At 40.4% G+C, this 24,580-nt stretch overlaps 2 protein-coding genes across 4 annotated transcripts in view; one reads left to right on the top strand and one right to left on the bottom strand.

Moving 5' to 3' along the window:
- The window catches only part of eya4 (EYA transcriptional coactivator and phosphatase 4), a 46,271-nt gene extending 35,455 nt beyond the window's left edge, over positions 1-10,816 (bottom strand). For all 3 annotated transcript variants that reach the window (XM_028605142.1, XM_028605141.1, XM_028605148.1), the window contains exons 1-2: positions 10,457-10,816; positions 6,658-6,718 (exon numbers count right to left, since the gene is read on the bottom strand). In XM_028605142.1, the coding sequence (XP_028460943.1) occupies positions 6,658-6,690 (33 nt within the window). In that variant the 5' untranslated portion in view covers positions 6,691-6,718; positions 10,457-10,816. The remainder of the gene's footprint in view (positions 1-6,657; positions 6,719-10,456) is intronic.
- A 2,820-nt stretch (positions 10,817-13,636) lies between these two features.
- On the top strand, positions 13,637-23,335 carry LOC114573183 (zinc-binding protein A33). Its single transcript, XM_028605183.1, has 7 exons — positions 13,637-13,701; positions 19,371-20,033; positions 20,198-20,293; positions 20,380-20,610; positions 20,716-20,738; positions 21,114-21,232; positions 22,044-23,335. Exons 2-7 carry the CDS (start codon positions 19,632-19,634, stop codon positions 22,349-22,351), a joined length of 1,179 nt encoding a protein of 392 aa, XP_028460984.1. The 5' UTR covers positions 13,637-13,701; positions 19,371-19,631; the 3' UTR covers positions 22,352-23,335.
- The last annotated feature ends 1,245 nt before the right edge of the window (positions 23,336-24,580 follow it).

The raw sequence follows: 24,580 nt of genomic DNA, 5'->3' as shown, positions 1-24,580 counted from the left end.
TATTAGAAGTTACTGCTGCCCTGTGCACCGAGGAGAGGGAACGGGAGTTGAATGTCTCAAAAGTCGCAAGCTGTTCCATCATACCAGACCTTGAAACACTTCATATCATCTTCCTAATAAAATCATTCACTGTACCATATGTCTGCGAAGAAGGAAGGCAGCTTGAGGGAGAGGAGGATGTACGTAAGTGTGAAAAAGAAAAATGAGGGAATAGCAGGGTTTCCAAAAAGGGACAGTGAAGAGCTCGGGGGTGTGAGAAAGATAAAGATAAGGGAAGACAAAGAGACCCAGAGACCATAGGCCAAATCGGAGAATGAGAGCAACAGGTAAAACAGAGGACAGGTAAGGGTGCCAAAGCGCCCAGGGCTCCAGACAGCATGGACCTGGCTATGAGAACACCCATAATCCCTTCTGTTTTTTCCTGTTTCTAGCCCCCTCTACTCTCTTCTCTCTCTACCCCCTACCCCCCTCCTCCCTCTATCATCACCCCCCCCCCCCCCACCTCCCACGCTCTCGGGCTGGCTCTGTATCGGATTGCTGACTTCACAATAGGCCCTGAATCATCACTCTAGCCAGAGAGACACAGGGAGAGACGAAGAGGCAGGCAGACCGGCGGAGAGAGAGAAGGTGGGATAGACTGACAGACATTAGGTTTTAAACTGATGTTCAGACAAAACACCATGTTTTTCATAATTTTTTTGACATAACATAACGTTATTATAATCTAAAAGAAAATTTGATTTTCAGTCAGGCATTCAACACCTATCACAAGAACACACTGATGGTAATAAACAGCAATGATATACTGTATAGTCAAAGCAGAAGGAAATGTAAAATACATAAAAAGGACTCAAGTAATCAAAAAAACTAAGGAATGGATTCATCAATGATAATAAAAAATAATCATTAGCTGCAGCCCTGTTCTGGAGTTTTGAGTCAGGACGGAGACTCAGGTCTAGGGACTGCGGATGTAAATTAGCCCTGTGGCTATAATCCGGCGTGTTTACGTCTGTTTTTGTTGTTTCAATGCAAATGTTCATTAATGTGCATTGTCCCTATCAAATAAAGGATTGATAGGTCAGAGCCCATCTGGCCTCGGCGACCCCTCTGCTACCTCTCTGATTCTACGCTGCAGAGAGAGAGAAATACAATCTCCCAGCAGAGCAACAGAGGAAGTTCTAGCGGCAGGCAGGGCAAGCAGGTTCCTCCGTAACCAAAGCACAATTGTTGCAATTTCATTTCCTTCCCAGCAAAATGAGGAAATACACTCTTTTTTTGGTAACCAATGGCAGATGAGCGTTTGGCCTGTCTGAACAAAAGGTGGGCTGTGCTATCAAGGGCTCTATTTATGGAAAATGTTGGGAACAAAAAAATTAAATGTTTTACTGTACGACTTCAGTATGTTAAAATGTTCAGTAAAGAGAAATGTAACATCTGGCAATAATGTGAATTTCCTTGAAATCTCTTTGAGTAATCAATAAAGTGAGGAATCTTGGCATGAAATATTGCGCGCTGATTGACTTCCATTAAACGAGTATGGTCACAATATGAGAGACCGTCTCCACTCAGATGACCTCAGCAGTCCCACACCACAGAAAGTATATGTGTATAACAGAGAAAGAAACACCTACACACACACACACACACACACACACACACACACACACACACACACAGCAGACACTAAAGCACACATATCATGTGGTTTCCTGTCTGGTGCGTTCCTCTAGAAAGCCCACGCCGGTTGCTCTGGGTTTCTAGATGGATTCTCCAGTCTGTTTGGGGGGGTTTGACTCCATCAAACTGTGATTGGCTCACAGGCTGTCTGTGACCTTCTCACCTCACACCTAGCTGGCTTTCCCTGGCCGACCAGACTCTCACTCGACTCTCGTATATGAGTTATAGATTATTTGAACCAATTTTTGGTGAGAGACAGATGTTTTGGTTGTTTCAAGCACCTTGAATAAAAGTAATGTCCAAACAAAGAGAGGAGTTATTGTTCCATTTTTCACATGAGAGTAGGCTCCGTTATCTACGATATTCATTCGGGCTAATTTCACCCGGTTTCCAAATTCACTTTGTGGATGAATCTAAAACTTTCTTAAATGCCAGAACACCAGAAAACATTACACTGCAAATATTCAAAATAGTAACAGTAATAGTTTGACATATTGGGAAATACACTTATTTGCTTTCTTACTGGAAGTTAGATGAGAACATCAACACCACTACCATGTCTGTCTGTTAAATACAGCCAGCAGCTGGTTAGCTTAGCTTAGCATAAAGGCTGGAAGCAGGGGAAAACAGCTGGCTCTGTCCAAAGGTAACAAATCTGTCTACCAACGCCTGTAAAGCTCATTTAGCACGTGTTATCTAATGGTGCTTACCCACCGCTAGTACCAGCTCTACTCTACTCTACTCGGCTCGACCGTGGTGCCCCGTCCTCCATTTTCCATTGCAGATTTAGTACCGCCTAAGGCGAGTGTGGCTGGTCGTCATAGCGACACACACATAGAACGTCGAAGGTGTGTTGTTTTTGACTCTCGGCATGTGGCTCTTGCCATAGCCAGAAGACAAATTTTGTTTCAAAAGAAGCTGGAGGCAGCAAAAAAAAACACCGCTGGCTAAACTATTTAAAAATGGCGGGTTTGTTTAGGACACCCCCGTATGTCGCTATCAATGATGACGCAGTGATTAGTGACAATTCTCTCTAACCAATCAGTAGTCTGCAGGTTTTCACGTCACCTTTTGGTATCACCTCAGCTCGCTTGGAACCTCGATGGAGGTGATACTAAAAAAAGTACCTGTTGGCAGGTACCAGGGACTTTTTTTCGTAATGGAAAACCAAAAGAGGCAAGTAGACTCGAGGCGAGTCGAGCATTTTTTTAATCCGTACAAAAACTAAGTTAAGGTTTTATATGCCTGACTACACCTGATTTTAAAACAGTCTCAGCGCGTAAAAACACAGGGGATCTTGGGGTGTTGTGCGTCTCATGTGTGTGTCTTGAAAGTCAGTGTGGATTGAAACATTTGATCAAATGGAAGCACATCCGTACCGTGAGATGAGCGAGTGACAGATGCGAAAAATGCTGTCTATGTGGATTGGTCATCACTCTTATCAGGAAACGAATAGGCACATTTGCCAAAATATCAAACTATTCGTTTAACGTATAAACATCAACATCTTCCTGATGATGAGTTACAGCATTTTTTGCACGCTAAACATTTTGCTTTCTTTTTTAAGTTGTACACTTCTGTTTGACTTCATCTCCTCCTTTGCCAACCTATGCAATCAAGAATAATGGCTTCTTTTTCATGAAAATGTTCTTACCTCTGTACAGCTCAGACAGAGGTGACTAGAAGACTGAGCGGCAGCCTCTCTCAGCAACACTCAGCTGTCAACTAAACATAAATCTTACATGAATCACTGTACACTAAGATGAAATTTAAGTGCACCTCGGTGCCACAACTAGGATGCCAGCCTACTAAAGGGATGCCAAGGGGTAGCTGTTACACTCCACACTCTGTGTAATCTGTCCACATGCCTTGTCGCTGGGCAGATTTTGAAACGACTGTCTATGACGCCAATGCAATTTTGGCAATCAGGGTTGGGCCGTGTTCGCATTTAGCTACTGCTGCTGCATGTAAGTTTGTGTGAATGTGTCTGTATGGGGTTGTAGGGGTGAAAGAGGGGTGCAACCTGACCCCTTTCCTCCTCTAACTTGGTCTCTCTTTCTGTCTCTCTCACACACACACACACACACACACACACACACACACACACACACACACACACACACACACTGGGACAGCTGCCATACTCTGGGCCTCTCCCAGCGCACCAGAGGAAAAGGCTACGGCTAAAAGAACCTTTTTTCCCCACTTTTTTCCTCCTCCTTCATCTCTCTTACATTTTTCTTCTGGTGGCCATACGTTTAAATCCTGCAAGGCACCCTGGGGTCAACAAACACCGCCGCTCCCCCCGTCTCTCACCGCTTCCTCCACTAGCCAACATACTGGAGACTTCAATCAGGCCTCTGTCGGATCAAGAGCCATTTAGGGACTGCGTGTTGAGTTTGTGTGTGTTTGTGTGCGTATGCTCAAGAACACATGCTGGTCAATCTTTACTAAATGTCTACTTAACGTTTATACAAATTCATACTTAGGATTTAACTGAATTCATAATAAAAACAATTTGACCCAAATCGCATCAACTCTTCATCATCATCTCACAGAGCATCACTCAAAAAAACAGTTAGCACCTTTTCTCCAAAGCTAAACAAGTAAGTGACAACAGGTGGAATGAGACACTTAAACAAGCTAAAAGTAGCATTACGGGGCTAACCACTGTTGGCCCTGCCTCAGGCTTCTTCCAGCGCTCCCCAAGGACCCCAGACGGCAGGCTGGCCCTCGGCAGGCAGGCGGCCAGAGAGGACGCCTGACCATAACCGAGATGACGTGCGATGGATGTGGTGGGAAAAGGGCGGGGAGGAGGAAGTAAGGGAGGAGGGGGGGGACTTTAAAAGGGTAGAGGGGAGGGGTGTGGGTATCAGGTATCAACAGACAACTCCCCGAAACTTTGTGTGTGAGGTCTGTGCTGTTTTCTCAGTCACCCGAGACACGCTATTTCAATGAAACAGTGCGGGGAAAGCACTAGCCACTTTCAGTTTAAATATTAAACAAGAAAAAAAAAGAATTCCAAGCAAATAAACTACAATTATAGAATAAATTTACAAATTAAAACCTTCATTTTCAATTCACGTTAAATTGAATTTGTGGAAGCTGCCATTAGAATATGTGGCTCAGTTGGAATCAAAGTGAGACAATGAGCACAAAACTGTCATCTTTCTATCAGCTAAAAAGTAACTTTGAAACAGAGCAGGAAGACATATCTATTGTAATACTGATATTGTTATATGATGTAAAATTGGTTATCAAGAACTGAAATGATTATTTGATTAGTCAATTGACAGAAAACTAACTCTAATTAACTAATGAAGTGTAACTAATTCATTAATTAACTATTTTGATAAACAGTTAATCGTTTAAAGTCACGTTTTTAAGCAGAAATGCCAAATGTTCATTGGTTTCACCTTTTCTACTGTGATTATCTTCATTTTCTATGGTATATATTTGGACCAAACAAGACATCTGAATATGTCAAAGTCAAAAGAAAAGTGTGATAGGGGTGTTTTGCAGGGTGTTATTTTAGACTGCATTTGTTTTAGCTAGGTGTGCCTTTAAAGATGAATGTACATCATACACTATAAAATACTGATTCAAAAATAGACACACACTACAAAAAAATCTTTTTGATTCAGCTTCATAAAGTAAACTTGAATACTTTCTAGTAAAAAAAAGTAAACACCTAACAGTTCCAGGAGTCAGAAATCTCAGCTCTGTAAGCCTATAGCTCTGTGTGGTATGATTAAAATCTCTGTCCTTGCTCTGAGGTCTCATTTCCAACCAGAAGAATTAATCAATGTCTTTGAGCCACAGCTCAAATTCACATTATAAATGATATCGGTGCCCTATTTAAAGCAGGTGAAGTAATTGTGGAATATGGACATCAATATTTGATATTTGGATGGCAGCAAGACAAGATGGATGCTCCTCTCTTCCTCTTTCTTTCTTTCTTTCTTTCTTTCTCTGTCTTTTCTGTGTTTTTGTTGTGTGCACGTACTGTACTGTATGTGTGAGTGACAGTGCTCCGCTGGGGTCAGCTTGTAATCTAACCCAGGGGCGAGTCTGACAGAGCAACACAAAAAGTGGGGGAAAAACAACATACTTCATGCGCTCTGTCCCACTTTGCGCTATTATTACTGTCGAGGCTGGCAGGTCAGAGTAGGAATGAGGGAGAGAAAACCAAGCTTGATGGAGGAGGACGAGGAGGAGATGAAATTACACCTGTTCTGGTGGCTGACTAACGACTTTGAAATGCGAGCGGATCTTGCTCGCCGCCAAAATCATTTTCCCAACAATACGGCCTGATCTTTAAACAAGCAGAACTAGGACACTGCGCTGACGTGACGCAGAGACAGCCTGCTGTGCTGAGACACTATCAAACCCTCAGGCTGTGTGTGTGTGTGTATGTGTTTGTGTGTGTGTGATTGAGGTCTAAAAGATTAAACAAATACCTACTTTTTCAATTAAGTTAATTAGTCATTTAAATGACTATGGATTCACTTGTATTACATGCGCACCATGCTGTTGCGCGCGCGCACACACACACACACACACACACACACACACACACACACACACACACACACACACACACAGAGACTTGCTAAATTGATTTCTCCGTCCAGCATTGTTTCTAAGTCTCATTCACTCTGACTGCTGCCATATGGTTACTGTTCACTCACTGAACCACATCTGCTGTGTGTTACCACACACACACATCTCCCCAATGCACCCATTCCTCAGACTTGTGTGGCCAATACAAGGTATACTCAGCCACCCACCCACCCACGCACACACACACACACACACACACACCACACACACCCACACACACGTGCACGCACACACACACACACACACACACACACACACACACACACACACACACACACACACACACACACACACGCGCACACACACACACGCACACACACACACACACTTATATGTATACAGTAGCGTTTAACTCACCATCTGTTCGTTGAGGTCCTGTGAGGCCTCCATGGCTTCTTGGGTTGTTATCCGTCACACACTTGAGGGACAAACAATTTGAAAATAAAAATATGGTTCAATGTATGTATAAAATGAAAAAAGTCACCTTTTTCTATTTACCTGTGCACAGTTTAATCATCACCTGTATACTAACTTTGTTTTTTTCTGGGGATGTTGCTTGAACACTTGCTTAGGGGGTTTGATTGTCAAATGTAATCACTTACACTCACATTGTGGATGTAACTACGCACCATACTGGATTAATTTCTTTCTTTTTTTTCACGTATTTGTGCATCTGTCAGTTAGACCTTCCGCCAGTGTGTTTATGTGTGAGCAACAGTAGACTGAAGGAGGGAAGCGGCAGCGGTAACTTCAGCATATCATCTTCAGGCGAGGGTGAAGTGGAGAGATAATTGCAGAAGTAAATATCAACAATGAAAATGGAGAAGTGTAAATGATACGGCTGCTTGGCTGGCTCTGGACCACAGTCACAGTGGCTGGCTAGCACGCGAAGACAGTGAGTGACCCTATTAATACTAGACAGGAGACAGGTTGGCGCAGGAGTCCGGAGCGACGGAGAGGCCGAGGTGATTGTCCACAACTTAAGTGAGATTAGATGTTGCGATCAGAAATGACATTCTGCCCTTGTCTTTTTTCTCTTGCCATTGTCACGCAGCAACAAAAGGCAAGCTGAAAGAATGGAAAACAATGCCATCATCCCAACAGAACGGCCCAAAATGGCTCCTTTCTGCCATATTGTGCAAAAGTTTGACAGTTGAACAAAAGAGTAGGCTGTGAAAACACGCACTTGCATGCAAATACAAAAGTACTTCCCTCATTAGATCTGTGGTTCCCAGCAAGTGTGTCAAGGTGTGCCACTGAACCATTTCCAGCTCGTTTTCCACCTGAAAGGGGTTTTGTGCATGTGCTCTATTTCACTTCAGCTTAAGTAAATAAATATTTGTATACACCTGCACTAGTGTCAAGGGCAAGATGCAAATGTCAGGTAGGTGTGTGTGTGTGTGTGTGTGTGTGTGTGTGTGTGTTTGTGTGTGTGTGTGTGTGTGTGCGTATGCGTGCGCGTGTATGTGTGTGTGTGTGCTCGTGCGCTGTGGACATTTCTGGCTCGATCCTTTAAACTAACTGGAATCCTTTTAATTTTTCATAGCGTTCAGCTCCTCCTCGCCTGAAACCGAAGACAATAATGCGTCTCTCAGGTGAATTGATTTGTGCCCCAGCCTCCCTCTCTCTCCCCCACCCTCTCTTCCTCTCTCTCCCCCTCTCACCTTTGTGGAGGACAGAATCAGGCTTCTATCTGTTTGCTTTTCACTCTCCCCTTCATGATTTATTCTTCTTAAGTGAGGACGTAGTTGACAGTAAACCCACATAAAGTTAAGATCATCAATCATTAGTAGTAAGTAGTGAACTTTTTGGGCAATAAAGTGATAAATGCATAACATATTTGACACTCATAGTGCGTATGGTAGTTTAAAATAGGTCTTTATGTATAAATTGATGCTTTTAAATATTGTTAAATGTTGTTAACTGCTTGGTTTGCCCACCTCTTACGTGTTATATCCCACTACATGTCTGCCTCAAAAGGCCCTAAAACCAGTAGGCTAGTTACCTGACACTGCACAGGGAATCAACAATGCCTGCCATTTCCTCCAGCGTCCCGAAGAGAGAATTAGATTTCTCACTATGGCTATTGACAGCGACATAGGAAACACATATGGGACAGCGGAGGATTAGAAAGTGGACTACACAGCTACACTGCGGTAATTTCACGCTACAAAAGCTGAAGAGAAGAGAATGTTGAACAAACCGCAGACCCCTCTGGCTGGAGAGGTTGTAGTGAAAAGTCACATATGACTCCAACTTTATTGACTAAGCAATCGTTTTACCCACAAATTGATTTTTTGCCGATAGGCTACTTAAAAATAAATAATTAAAAGCCAGTTACTGAATTGAATGTATTATTTAGACCAAAGATGCAGACCCGCTTCTTTTCTCTTACATCTGTATGTCTGAGTTTAAATAGGCCACACTCACTATTTTCAGCAGCAGTATACTGGGGACACACACATCATTTATTAGTGTGAATAATTGTGCAGGTATCATAATAATTATGTTTTGAGTGGATCGTATATTTTTACCAAACGTAGAAAAAAAAAAAAAAAAAAAAAAAAAAAAAATGTCTTAAGGGGACAAATTAAGTTATATTATGACATTGTTATATTGCCTTATATTTTTAAGACAAAGTCAAATAATAACAATGAGGGTAATTGCCTTGTAAGGGTGTGAAGCTGTTTTCCTTCTTAGTGGCACACAATACTTAATTTAATTACGATTAAATTGTTTAAATGTTGCACCCCTTTAAGCTTCAGGTTAAAATGCTATGGAAGTGTTTTTCAATAGTCTTACATCGAATTTATTAAACGAGATATAATACAACTATAATTGCACTGCAAAATTTAAAATAAAATTAAAGAATGACAAAAAGAAATGCATATGAAATATAACATTTAAAGGACAGACATTTACTGGGACCCAAAAATTCATGATTGTAATTTTTAAAAACATTTTGATATATTTTAAAGGACAGAAGACGTCAATATTACGTTGTATTTTCCTTAACATAATACAAAACCGGCTATTTCAAAATAAAGGGCAGTTTCCGGGGCTTTATTCTTAATACCCAAACTTTTAGGCTATTTGATTTTTTTTTTTTTATGAAAGGCCAGAAAAATGATTTGTTCTCAGCCTCTATGTGTAGGCTATAGGACTTTATTATTTCCAAAATCTCCACAAACCAAATCCCGTCCATCCATCTCTTGCGCATTAATGCGCATTGGTTAAGCATGAGTCCTTAATGTGAAATCTAATCTGTATGGATTACGGCGCAGTAGACCTATCAGATTTTGAGTCGGCGCGAAACTTGTCATGTTGTTAGGGGCAGGCCAATGGCCAGGGGCCATTCAAGCCCTGAGAACCCGGCCGTGGTATAAGATTCCCATTTCCTACATATCAAATATAAACACAAACTCCACGTGGGATGAGAGGAGAGATGGGGAGAAAAGTGGTGAACACACGTAGGGATGCTGCAAAGCACCGAGGAAACACTAAATTCCTTCATGTGTGATAAAATCTGGATAAAAAGAAGTAGAAACCACATTGACCTGCAGTCAAAGATCATCATATGGCAAATCACCATCAGATTAAAGCTCTTTTTTTTCTGTTTTTTTTATCAAATTATAAAAGAAAAACTTCATGTAACGCCAGTTTTACAGGGATGGGGCTTCAATTAATTAAATTCAAGTTATTTACTGTTAAATAAGGTTTGTATAAATATGTAAACAAAAAAAAACAAAAAAAATCAATAGGTGGATGACATTTAAAGGGCTTTAACGTGCCGAAGTCCCGGGGATGGGATAAAGTTTGGACCCCATCCCTGCGCAATTGCCTAAAACTGTTTACGCAAATAAATTGATGATATAGTCATTATTGTCAATTCTGAAAATGAGTGTTGATGAATCATTTAAAAAAAAAATATTATTATTATTATTGTCATTATTTGAACAGGAATCATGCCTTAATGCTTCGTCTATTATTTAAGATATCATTAGGCTAAATGAATCAGACAGAATCAGTCAATTTGACAGTTATCGAGTTATCGTCCTCGGACCGCAGCAACCTAAACTGTCACTGACCTGATGTCTGTCAGAGTAAAACCACAGAACTGTGACTGCCTGTTAAGAAACAAACGAAGTCAACATACCTGTGTTGAAATTACTTTCGTCCCAGCAAGAAACCAGCTCCCAGATTTCCTTCACTTCTGAGATCTGCTCATAATCTAATGCAGTGTGGTCGCCGCACAGCTCTCCCTGCTGTTTGCAGGCTGTCACTGACTGGATCAAAACACTTCAGCCACTGCTGGCCATTACCCGCAAGAGTCCAACAACAAGCCCGATAAGTTAATTAGACTCGATTTAACAACTTTACAAACTCAAACCGGAGTCACGGATCTCGGGTTCGGTGACCGGACGGCTCGCCTCTGCGGTAAACACCATTATTTTCAGTCCGAGTCCAAGTTTGAGCACCAGGCTGTACAGAGACATTAGACTCAACTTCATTATTGAAAACCATGCCGCTGCGCATGCGTCCACCTATTGGGCAAGAGTCCAAAGGACTTATGGGGTTCAGGGGGAAGGGGGGGATACCAAAATGACATTCTTATTAATAGTTTGGCCCAAATGACATGCTCACAGTTTTATTTATCCCTACAGAGCAAAAACAACACGTACCCACTGACCAGCCTATCTATCTATCTATCTATCTATCTATCTATCTATCTATCTATCTATCTATCTATCTATCTATCTATCTATCTATCTATCTGTCTGTCTATCTATCTATCTATCTATCTATCTATCTATCTATCTATCTATCTATTTGTCTGTCTGTCTGTCTGTCTGTCTGTCTGTCTGTCTGTCTGTCTGTCTGTCTGTCTATCTATCTATCTATCTAGCTGTCTATCTATCTATGTTTCTATCTACTGCTCCTATCTGCTTATTTATGTAGCCTACTTTTATCAATATAACGTTTTTAGTATTTCAATCAAGCAAGTTTTTTTTCTTCCTTTTAATGCTTCTGGAAAATGCCTATGCTTTTGAACATTAACAGGTCAGTTGACTAAAAACATTACAAAATCTGTCAATCATTAGACGTAGACAGGATTTTTAGGAATACTGAGGTCATCGAGTGCCTCGTCCCCCACCCCCATAGTCATTCAATCTTTTCCCGCACATTTTCGATTTTATTTATACGCCCACTTTATTTCCCAAATTGTCTTCATGTTATTTCAAAGCTTTCTCCAAAATGCCAGGAATAGCTTATAATTCTAGTGGTGCAACCCTGCTGTGTATGCATTTACTTCCATCCAATACATTTTTGTTTGGCATAAAATTGTCAAATTATCTATTATTATTTATTGCTATTTTTTTTATAATTGTAAATATTATAATAATAGTCACAGGGCAAGATTTATAGGTTAACTGTTATTTAAGAATAAATGGGATGAATATAGAAAAAAATTAAAACAAAATAATTTATAACACATTAGGTTTGAGACAACACTGTAGACAACAAAGCTAATGCTTTAACAGAAATGCTTGTGCTTTTTACTAGTTTATTTCATGTAAACCCGTAAAAATTCAAGGTTACCAGGAAAGGTGGATGCCTAATAAACAACAGACAGACAAACAACAGCTGATCACATTTAACAATCAGACTTTGTAATTTGGGTGAACTGACTGTTCAACACAGGGGACACACACATTACATTTCTACTGTACTGGCCTACTGTGGAGGATGCAGACATACACAGCCTCTGAGTTCAAATGACGACTTAATGCACTTAAAACATAAAACAGTCATTTGAAAATAGTGCTAATACTAAAATTTACAGTAATACACATATCATAGCAGACATGATATAGCCACACTACGGAAACAAGCAGACATGCAGAGGAAAACATGGTGCTGGTTAATCCGTATAAGTTATAGACAGAAAAATGGAGAACAATTGTGGCATTAAAAGCCAGAAAACATGCTGGGTGAACAAAACAAAATAATTAATATGGCTCAAATAAATCTTGTGAGAGTAAAGTCAAATAGCGCTGTTCCATGGTGGCCCCAGAAAGATGACAAATTTGGCCAAGGAGTGTAGTTTATTTGAAAAATGTAATGTTTGTTATGGCTTATGGATTCTGTGAATGTTGGATCCCGCTGGCCTCGGATCAGCGCTCTTTTACCATGCTGTCATGTATTTGGGATGATGATGTCAGCAGCCTCACTGACTGATCCCTGATTGTTGGTTTCGAGATCCTGCTGACATCCACACACACAAACACGCACAGGCAAATGCATCTTACATTTTTTTCCCCTGCTCTGTCCTTCTCATGCACACAAATGCAATTTGTTTATACGATTCAAAAGGCTGCTTGGTAGAATGAAAAGAGCAAAGTTTCCCTGGCATAACACACACAATCACTGAAACAAAAAAAAAAGTTATTTGTGGCATTGGCTGCCACATCAGCTGGCAGACCCAGAGAGAAAGAAAAAGCCTCTGATGTACTGGCAAAGCAAAAATGAAAAAGAGGGATCAAAGAGAAAAGGAGGCTGGGATATTCATTTTCTTACCTCAGTGTTTACCCTCACTCCTTTCATTCTTTTATTTCTCTAACCATTCATTTCTTTTTTCTCTCGACTGTTTAATTGGGTGCTGGAGATTATTCCGACTGCAGGCTGCAGGAAAACATGTATCAGTGATGTCACACACACACACACACACACACACACACATTAGTGGCTTGACTCAACCTTGGGTGTATCTCTTTTCACTATGTCATCACTTATTGGAGCAAGACAATTCAGAAAGCCGAGGCTGGGTGAGGATCTGGCACCCACCATGGCATTAAGCAACAAGCTCTCCAAATTAAACAACAAAATTACGTTGTTTGTTCTATGCCCTCTAGACCGAAACATACAAGAGTTTTCTGATCTGATGCCCCTTACGGCAGGACAACATCAGTTGTCTGTGCCTTCCAAAACATAGAATCACTTAGCATTGCTCATCTGCCTTTGGACCCTGAGAGGAGTGAAATTATGGAGGAAACAGCAGTTCATTGAGTCCTGGTTTGTAATCCTGCGAGGTGACACTGAGCTTTTTAGTCATTTCTTACATAAGCACTGCAAAGTCATATGATGCCATGTGTAGTAGGCATGACATCACATGATGACTGATGTGTCCGCGTGTGTTTTTTGGCACTGCATTGGGAGGGTCAGATTCAAACCCCTGGCATGGCCTGTGGACAGGCACTGGCATAGCGAACAGTAGCCTGACGCTAAGAGAGAGAGAGAGAATAATAATCACTGTATTCATTCACGATGAGACGGTCTTCATCAAACCAGTCAGGTCAACTGGCCCTAGATGCTTGTCTGGATTCGTTACATAAAGCTAAGGTAAGATGAAGTCCATCTTCGAGCAACACATGCTTTGACTAACTCCATGTCCAAACCAAGACTGGGAACACACTGTTAACACTCAGCTCACACTCATCACACTGAGCTAGGGTTTTCGCCCACTGACGATTGCAACGTTCAACATTCAGTCTCATTTGAATAAATATAAATGTAATGTATGGCGTGGCCTTGAGGGTCGGCATGACGGACTGTACGCACAGACTGCACATCTGAAAACACATCCATCTATTGTCTGTGCAGAAACTCAATGTAGTAGAAGAAGAACTGCGTCCACTGTCCGTGTCTGTGTCCGGTTTGGAGTAAATGGCCTAAACCCTTCTGTTGGTTGGTTGGTAGGGCTGCAGATATCTGCAACCTTCATGTCTCATTGGGCCTCATGCAAGAACATAGCATACACACACAGTACTGTGCCTGAAAGCATTCTGTCTATCCACTGACAGTGGAGTGAAGCTGCGGCTTGGGTAAGGTGCTGCTTTCAGCCCCCTTTCATGTACTTACTTTGTGTTGTAATTTTAAACTGCAGTCGATTTAAGAGGACTATGGTTGACTGCTCCTCAGATCTCTGCAGGGTAAATCCAGACAGCTAGCTAGACTATCTGTCCAATCTGACTTTTCTGGTGCACGATTAAAACAACCTTTGAACGTACACATGTTCCACCAAGACAAGTTCCTTCACAAGGCTATTTTGCAGCGGCACCGTGGCTCCATCCGGTGCTTAGCATTGCCCAAGACGATTGTGATTGGTTTAAAGAAATGCCAATTAACCAGAGCACGTCTTTCTCCCATTCTGGAATGCTGTTTGGACTAGCCACGCTAACTTTCATGTAAATGCCCCAACTTAGCCATTGGACTCAATAGTGCAGAAAAAAGGTTCATGATCTCTCACTTGCTTCCCTTTTGAAAGTAAAATGTTCTTGCTGTTGAACGCAGACAGCAAACATGTAAAATTATCTGAAAATGCTTCTGTTGACTGAATATATTTAATACATACATTATATGGACATGGTCAAAAAGAAAAGGTTGGGGAAATTTCAAGCAGATACTTTCCTTCATAATATTGGTTTGTTTTTAGTCCTGCTTGACTCTTTAAGGATCTACCCGCTGTGGCTTCTCCCTCTTCCTCCTGCAGCAGACTCAGGCCTGAACCCTGCTGCTCTGTGATTGACACATTCTGGCAGAATAAATTAAAACCTCAAGCTGTGACAGAGCCCGAAATAGCAGGAAGCTGTCACTGACCTGCAGTCTCTAGTGCCACATGCCAGCAAGCTTAAAAAACTTGGCAGAACATTCTGCACAAAGTAAGCATGTACAGGTGTTTGTGCAATTCTGCTGGGTATATACATGAGTCAACAAGCACTAATCTATGTTGATGCTTCAACTACACCTGCAGTGTTAGAAATGAATCCTACTGGTGGTCTTTAACTGAACCAATGCGCTGTTTGCTACTTTTAGTAAGTCAATTTCAACAGGTTTAATTGAACTGAAACCACTTTGGAATTTGAAGGCAGTGGCAGATGGATCTATTTTTTTTAGCCAGCTGTTCTCCAGTGGGTGATGCTGGGGTGGGAGGGGTGGGGGGCTAAGCCCCAAGATGTTTAGTGGCATGGACTGTGGGTCCCTTTGCCAAGTCACAGAGCTGGCTGGTATTTATAGATATGTGAGGAACTTGTGCTCAGGCCGGGCCAAGGTGCTGACGACGTAAAACGAGAGGACGCTTCCAGAAGTCGAGTGTCAGGGCACTCAGATAAAAATACCCGGTGAAAGATGGGCTTGGTCATTAGTGGCGCAGTCTGGCATGTGACATGGCAGCATTTCAGAGGTGATTTATGATTATTACTACAGCTAACCTATACCTCTCCCTTTCCTGCCCCCACCCTCCATCCCAAATTGGTTTGCCAAATGGAATGGCGCATGGGGTTTATTTCAGGGGCGGAGTGCACAGAATTTTAGACTTTGGTGCCACAGTTGGGTTTCAGATTTGATCACAATATTAAAAGGGGGTGGCGATGGCGCTGTTCGGGTTCGATTCCCGCTGTGATACATCAACCAATGTGTCCCTGAGCAAGACACTTAACCCCTAGTTGCTCCAGAGGCGTGCAACCTCTGACATATGTAGCAATTGTAAGTCGCTTTGGATAAAAGTGTCAGCTAAATGACATGTAATGTAATAAAAAAGAAATACGAAAGTGATATTTAATCTATTCAGTCAATTAAGATGGTGAAGATGCAAGGGTTATTTTTTATAAACACGTTAAAATAGCGCTGATTCAATTATGACTTACAGTTGGAAGTATAAATCAATCAATAAATCAATCTATCAATCAATCAAATAATTCTGCATGGAAATGATGTTTGAGATAGAAAGGGAGGGATAATGATCTCATTGCAGGCCGCTGCCTTCCCTAATTGCTGGAGTGAGCTGCCACAGGGAGGAACAAAGGAAACATTTAACACATCGTAAATTCCTGTAATGTCCTGCCGAGGAGCTGCCACTCCAGTTACACTTAAAACTTTTTTTGCTGACTCTTTATTAGTGTCCGGTGACAGATAGAGACAAACATAACACAGTAAAAGAAAGTTAACGCTAAATATAAATTATTTTCTGCATGTTTTTTTCTTTCTTTTTTTGTGTGTGGTCTCCTGTAATCACTGCAATGTATCCCTTTATTCCTCAGAGAGATAGAAAATTGCTCTCGGGCATCAGATAGGCAGACAGTGGTTTTAGTATCACATGCTTCTATTACCTTCATGTGGCAATTTCAAATTAAGGCTTTAAAATTTAAAGGCTTGACATACGCCTTTACAAAATGATTTCTAGCATTAACATACAACCCCTTTCAGACATAATTGCAGCTATTTATCATGTAAAGAACATGACTGATGTTTTCTTCTCTCCATTTACAATTGTGTACATTGAATATCAAGTCCAGATTTAGACTTGTATAGAGTTTCTTCTGTGTTACAGACAGGAAAGCTGTGCAGCTGAACGCTGTTAACACACACAAACACAGCACTTCTCTCTCCAAGAGTCTGAAGAGAAGTGCTACAATGTCTCGCTGAATTCCTTCCCACTCTTTTGTCCCTCAAGGCAAATGATGGAGCATATGCCTTACTCGCTGAGATGGTGATCAAGTTTGTGAGAGCAGTTGAGGGAAGAGATGGAAAGAGGGAGAGAGAAAGAGAACGAGAGTGTGATTTTGTCCCACATTCAACGTCCTAAGAGACTCCTCACTTGAGTGGAAGCATGACGATACAGAACAGTATGTGTGTTCCACATAGACATGCACTGTGTGTGTGTGTGTGAACACAACACATACTGAGTGTGTGTGTGTGTGTGTGTGTGTGTGTGTGGGGGGGGTATATCAGGTCAACAAAATTAGTTTACCATCAGCTGTGCTCTGGCTCTCATTCGGTCCCAGCCTCTGTCCCGTATTTCTTCCAGCTCCCACCTAATGGCAGCTCAGGGCGGTTTTACTGCACCACCCTGGGGAGGCTACTGTGGCCAGATCCAGAACATTTGGCTTTATGTGGATTGAATGTTTTATGGTTATGGACATAATATTTAAGTATAGGAACAGACTCACATGAATCCACGCCCACACTACTATCCCCAGCCCTAATAATCACACCAGTGTAGGAGAGGTAAGTGGGAAAAGTCTGTGAAGTGACATGAGCATGAAGTTATGTAACTGAGCTCGTAGTGGTAAAATGTAACTAAGTAGATTGACTCAAGTACAAATACAAATTTAAGGTACTTGTCCTTTACATAAGTATTTTAATATCATGCCACTTTATACTTATATTACTGTACTACACAAAAATAAAAATAAAAACTTTAATTACTTTTGCACACAAAACATGAAAAGTACAGTTGAAACCCTTAGTCGATTAATCAATTGATAAAAAATGTATTGGCAAATATCTATTTAATTGTTTCCAGCTTCACAAATGTGAGCATTAATGTATTTTGTGCATTTCACTGATTATACGTATATACTTAAGTAACATTTGCAGGTCTGAGTACTTCCTATATATATATATATATATATATATATATATATATATATATATATATATATATATATATATACTTATAGACTATCAGTTTGATATATATATATATATATATATATATATATATATATATATATATATATATATACTTATAGACTATCAGTTTGATATACAACCTGAATACTGAGGTTTTTACACACCAACACACAAACCTTATCTGTGATATGTCACATAGTTGGAGCAGCCCAAAAAAAAAGATATTTAAATTGTTTTTTGTTTCTTCTCACCTTCTTACCCCTCATGTTGTGCTGTTAGAGGAGACTGAAAAGGAGAGAACACAGTCTGAACAGTGCCAGACAGATTGATTAGGTTTTCTCCTTTCAAGTTTGTGTGAGAAAAGGAAAAAGAGAGAGAAGGTAAAGAGTATACCACACCAGATGGCCAAATGTTGGTGTGTGTGCTGTCATGTTAAAATAGTTAGCCTTTGATAGCTATTGCTGCAGCGGTCAAGGGGCAAATCACTTGTGATTTTCACTGCTGGGACTTTGACGTGTGTAGCGCATGTGTGTGCTTTAATGTGAATGTGTGTGCATTAGAGTAATAAGGTTATATGCATTTTGTGTTATTATATGTGTATATAAGAATGTTCCCATCTGCTCCTGCAGGATAGTTGACGTTAATGCCCCCATCCACTCTCACCATTGATGAGATATCATAAGGGTTGAATACCAGGAATTGAGGTCCCATTTTCTTAGATAAATACCAGCTTGATCCTATTTTTTTTTGTGTTCATAAACTGCTGACTATGTATATTCTGAAGAAAACACCCTCTCCAGACCTCATTGCCACTACCAGGCAACTGTCATAGATATACTACAACCATGATTGCTGTGATTGCAGTAAACTGGATCAACTTTTCACCTGCAATGATTTCTTCTAATTTTTTTTTTATCATGCCAAAATGGCAGTTAACAATAAAGCTGTGTGGCAAAACATATGTTTAGATAACAGAGGAGTAGAAGGAAACTGTAAATCTAAACCATGCTGCTTTTCATATATGCAGAACAGATGAGCTATAGGGCTGATTAGTGGCAATTGACAGGTGGAATCCTGGGAAAACAGTGATATATTTCTGGGAAGTAATAATTCTATAATCACCGGAAAGCCTTCAACACTAGATCTCATATGTTTTGTGAAGTTAAAGTTCTTCTTTCACCTAAAATCAGTGGGGCCTGGACTGGAAATCTCTCGTAATGGTAAATCATATAGGCCTACGATGTTAGTTGATCCTTAAAACTATTATCATACTTACAGAAAATCACCAATCAAGGTATATTGTGAAAGTGTGTTGGTGATTTAAGGTGGATTGCAGATCTCGTTTTAACACAGGCAAGTAAAGTAGCTACATATTCCTTTATAATTGAACTTGAGTAAATGTACTTAGTTATTTTCCACCACTCGATTGGTGTTGGCACTTGTTATCTTAATCTTAATGTTACTCTTCCCTTACAATAGTGAGGTGTACAGGTTGTATAATCTACAGTAGGTTTGCCATTTTGTGAAATAGAAACCAATCGGATAAACAGGAATAATTTCTTTCCTTATTCTTGATGAATGTGTTTCTGTTTGCACAGGGCAGGACACAACTGGAGAGACTCCTCCCTTGTTATACAGAAAACAGGAAGAAGTGACGAGAAGTCAGCACCTAAAACTGCTTCGCGGGAAAGTATTAGAAAACAAAATAAACTAAGACAATCCAGCAAATAGGGCTTGTAACAGGGGATTTAGGTATGTTTATTAAAAGCTCCTGGAACCTAAAGTACTGAACCTGAGCTCTGGCTGAGCAAATACGAGTGAATCTGTGAAAGTGAAAGTAAGTTAGCTGTCCGATCAGAATGGCAGCCAACGTATCACCGTCTGAGGTGGATTGCACTTGCCCTGTGTGCTGTGATATTTTTAAGGATCCTCTCGTCTTGTTGTGCGGTCACAGCTTCTGTAAGCACTGTCTTCAGGAGTGGTGGAGACAGAGCGGACTCCGGACATGCCCGGTCTGTAAGGAAATATTTCCAATGGCTCAGCCTCCACGTAATCTGGCACTGAGAAACCTGTCTGACACTTTGAGACAAGAGAAGAAGAGTCAGAGAGCTAAATCTAAGGAGATCTGCAGTCTGCACAGTGAAAAACTCAAGCTCTTCTGTCAGGATGATCAACAGCTCATCTGTGTGATTTGTAGGGATGCACAAAAACATAAGAAACACAACTGCGCCCCCATCAACGAAGCGGCAGAACCCTGTAGGGTAAGAAAATATATATTTTAATAAAAACAACTGAGAGAGATTTTGTAGTTGGTAGTTAAAATAATTTTAAAAATAATTCTTCATGTTGCTCATACAGGCAAGTGTAGGTGTTGTGTAAATAATCCCCTGCTTGCTATGTATTTAACATGCAGCTTTATTTGCAGGCTAAACTGAAGCTTAAGGTGTTGCATTTAAAAACCAAACTGGGGTCATTTAAAGCACAAAAACTCACCTGTGATAAAATGGCCAGCCACATCAAGGTAAGTCACAGATATACTGTCATGGTTATAGAGGCAGAAGGCAACATGTGTCGTCGATTTCCATCACAAAGGTGTTTTCTCCTCAGCTCCAGGCTCAGAAAACGGAGAGGACAATCAAAGAGGAGTTTCAGAAGCTTTACCAGTTCCTGCGAGCAGAGGAGGCTGCGAGGATCGATGCAGTGAGAAACGAGGTCACGCTCAAGAGTGAAGCAATGAACATCCGGATGGTTAATTTGACCGCAGAGATCTCCTCGCTCACAGACAAAATCCAAACCATAGAGAGCGAGATGAAGGCTGAGGACTTCTCATTCATGCTGGTACTCAGTGATTACCTGTGTTAATTTATAACTAATAATTAATATTGAAAATTTTAAATAATTATAGGTTTTGATTTACTATCCTGTTTTGTCTTTATTCGACAGAATGTCAAAGACACTATGTTGCGGTAAGTCGCATACTGTACACCTATCAAATCACAGCTGAATGATGGTCAGGGCTGATGGTAGTTTGGGACGGTCTCATTCACCGTGGGGGGAGAGTCCTGGATGCATCCCATTCAAAAGTTTAGAGGAAAGGGAGATTGATCTAAGCTGGGGAAGTTAACACAAATTTGGAAAAGTGGAATTACTAGAGTGGATACTAATGAGTGTAAATACGTCTAGAGAAAAATAAATACCAGCTTTCACTAATAGAGAAAAATGGGTTGGATTTGATAAAAATCTTAAAGGATTATAACTTTAAGGCTTTGCACCAAACAAAATTTCTACTAATTTGGGGTATTTAAAAAATATTTGACTGTGGCTGCTTAATATTCCTATAGATCTCAATGCAACCTGCCAGACCCAGAGACTCCATCAGAAGCCCTGATCGATGAGGCCAAACACCTGGGGAACCTGCAGTTCACAGTCTGGAAGAAGATGAAGAACATAATCCAATACAGTAAGCAAAGTGCTTCTGCCTCGCCATATGTTAACATTTAAATCTGCAGTGGCATGTACAGTACAAGTAACTGATGAACCTTATCACCAAAACATCACCAGGTTGTTCTATGAATACACTGTAATGCCTTCAGTACAACTTTTACCTTTACTTTAAAGGAACCCTATTATATACCATTTTCAGGTTGATACTTGTATTTTGTGTTTCTACTTGAAGATGTTTACATGTTATGATGTTCAAAAACACTTGGTCTGGGCCTTGCTGCAGCTGCCTCTGTACAGTCCGTTGCAGCTGGAGACTGATTGCAACAAAGTATATAGTGAGACTTTATACTGTGAAAAACCACAAATAAAGGCTTCTAAACCAAATATTACACAACTTGCTTCAGCAGGAATGTGATCCGAAATTGGGGAGAAATTAACATCTGCAACCAAGATTACAGCTTTCCCTGACTTAGCATGTAGCTACATGGGGCAGGTTATGTAATGTCAACACTGCCGTAGCGTGCCTGCCTGGAGCAGATGACCATATAGAAACCCGGCTCGGTGTGATATTATATGAAGACGAGAGTAGATAAAGCTTTATAGCTGTGAAACCAGAGTGTTTGGAACAGTAGGAAATCGGAGGTTTTTGCTCACATGAATTTCTTTTATGTTTACCTCATTATTTTAAGCTTTGGCCATGTGTAATATTTACATCTGACATTGTAACGTTATACATATGACAGAAAATACAGAAAATCATATTAGGTCTCCTTTAATAAACCATCTCAATACATTTCCCTTTTGTTTCTATTTGTTTTTCTCTGAAGCTCCTGTAACTCTGGACCCCAACACTGGCGGCTCAATGTGGACTATATCAGAACACATGACTCGTTCAACAATGAGCGACAAGAGTCAGGCCCTTCCTGAAAACCCAGAAAGGCTATACAACTCAGAGGTTTTTGGCTCTGAAGGCTTTAGGTCTGGAAAACACAGCTGGGATGTGGTGGTGGGGGGAGATTTTTGGGCTGTTGGTGTGGCTGCAAAAACCAAACCAAAAACCTCTGGAAAGATCTGGGCCATCTACAGGGTAGTTGCACTGACATTCTGCGTGAACTTACTCCAGAGGATTATGTGAAATCTGTAGGCCTACCTATACATTCATTTCCCCAAACGGTCAGAGTGCAGCTAGATTATGACCATGGAATACTTTCATTTTTCGACCTCGATAGGAAAACACCTGTACACACTATCAAATACGCTTTCACAGAAATGGTCTTTCCGTATTTTCGTGAGTGTGCAAAAATCCTTCCAGCTGAATTGTCAGTGAGGATAAGACAACCCAGATAAACATCTTGCTTTACTGCAGAGTGCACCAACATTTTTCATTACTGTACATGTTTTCATATACATTAACATTTATATATTATTTGTTACTTTTAAATATTTAGTTTATGTTTTTACAGATTTCAATATAGTGGGGTAAATCTTGGGTCTGTCTCTGTTACGTTTTGACATGTCAGTGACCAATGAAATGCTAACCTGAGTGTTGTCAGTCATCATGCAGGCTTTCCCTGTTCTCTTTTTGGTATAGTCCACCTTAAAGGGGCATTCCACTGACTGTACACATTAAGTTCAGTTTACTCGTCATGAGGAGTACAGTGTATAGAAAACAGATGTATGATGTCTCTGTGGTTCTAAAAGTGTTTTCTAAAGTTAGCAAACATAACCCTGATGTCATTCAGGTTATCTCAGCTTGTGCTTTACTTTAATCTTTAGCCTGCATTAACAAACTCGAGAGACTGGAGGGCTATGGTTTGAAAGACATTTAGAAGCCACAACGGGTCTAATAAAAGATGCTGTTGTATTATTGGACATGTAGGATCCAGTGTTTTTGGAGGTTAACCCCATAATAGGAACTTAAAGTCTGGATTATTCAGCCTCGCTGTTTTGATTTTGACCGTTCTTATTTTAGTCTAGACCTTGTGAGTCCCCTAACTATATATACTGTATATACAGTATACAGTATAACATACTATACTATATGTGTGTCTGCAGTAACATGGCTTTCATGGCTATAATCCAGCTATAACCAAACTAATAAACAGAAATGCAGCTCTCAGCCAGTCCCATTGTCTTCATTAGGAATCTTCAGTATTCCCATAATGCCCCTGTGTGGCTGATACATCTGCCTACATGCAAACATAGCACAGTGATGAATCATTATGAGGCAATGCCTCTTGTCTCTAGTGTACTGCCATCTCTCTCTCTCTCTCTCTCTCTCTCTCTCTCTCTCTCTCTCTCTCTCTCTCTCTCTTTGCCGCTGACATACTCACACTCAGAATCCCCACACTGATACTGAATCTCAGTGGTATTGCAGCTGGAATTCCTGCTATGTTTTTACAACTAATGAAAGAATGAAGAAAAACAAACAGAGGGGCCAAATTAAAAGAGAGAAAAAAGGATTGAGAGAAGAAAACACTGAGGGAAAAGAGGAAATAGGGAGAAAATGGTGTCTCTCATTCAATTTGTATTCCTCTGCATGTTTTACATAATGAGTGTTTCTGAGCCCAGTTTTCTCAGGGCTAATGAAGGTTGGAGATCAGGCACTGGCTGACTCAACATTTGCTCAAATTTGGTAATGAGGGGATATTTTGTTTCCCGATTATCCAAGATAAATTTCTAACTTTATATGTCTGTCAATAGGGAAAGAGTGTCAGCTTAGGTGATTACTCATCAATAAATTTAATTAGGCAAAGTGTACTTTCTTAGGTTTGACATTTAGAATTGAGTTGTTTTCATACCTTTATCCCAAATGTTATTCAATAATGTAGAATTTAGCTTCTTGGCATAAATGCGCCATTTTATAATAGGCGTGCTTATGGGGTTCATAGTTATCAAATTAAAATTGATCCCTAAGTGTGCTAACTTGCAACTGAGCAATGATCTGGCAGATTTCACATTTTGGAATAAAAACCTTCATAGCTGTTTTATTTTTATTTTTATTTTTTACTTCTCTCTCTACAAATCATCATTCTTCCTGTATAAACCATTACTTTAGCTCAAAGGAATGACGCCAACCCAGCATATTGCACTTTTTTCTTACTTTCTCAAAATCCCCTTTGAACGATCAATCATTCAATGTTGACCAGAGAGCACCAAGGAGCCACTGAGTAGAATACGTCAGCTGTTTTTTTTACTGAAAGTCCTGTTTTTCTACTAATCAGATGAAATAAACACATTAATCTGAAGAATTTCAAAGCACTATGGATTGTTTTTGTAACCGTGTGGAAATTACTTATTGTCTCAAAACATTAAAAAGACAATCAATCACATTTAACATAACAGAGTTTAACTAAACTAAAAA

Source organism: Perca flavescens, chromosome 18 (genome assembly GCF_004354835.1).
Source record: "Perca flavescens isolate YP-PL-M2 chromosome 18, PFLA_1.0, whole genome shotgun sequence".
NCBI classification, from domain to species: domain Eukaryota; kingdom Metazoa; phylum Chordata; class Actinopteri; order Perciformes; family Percidae; genus Perca; species Perca flavescens.
The sequence above is the reverse complement of the archived record's forward strand: the minus strand, read 5'-3'. Positions and strand labels throughout refer to the sequence as shown.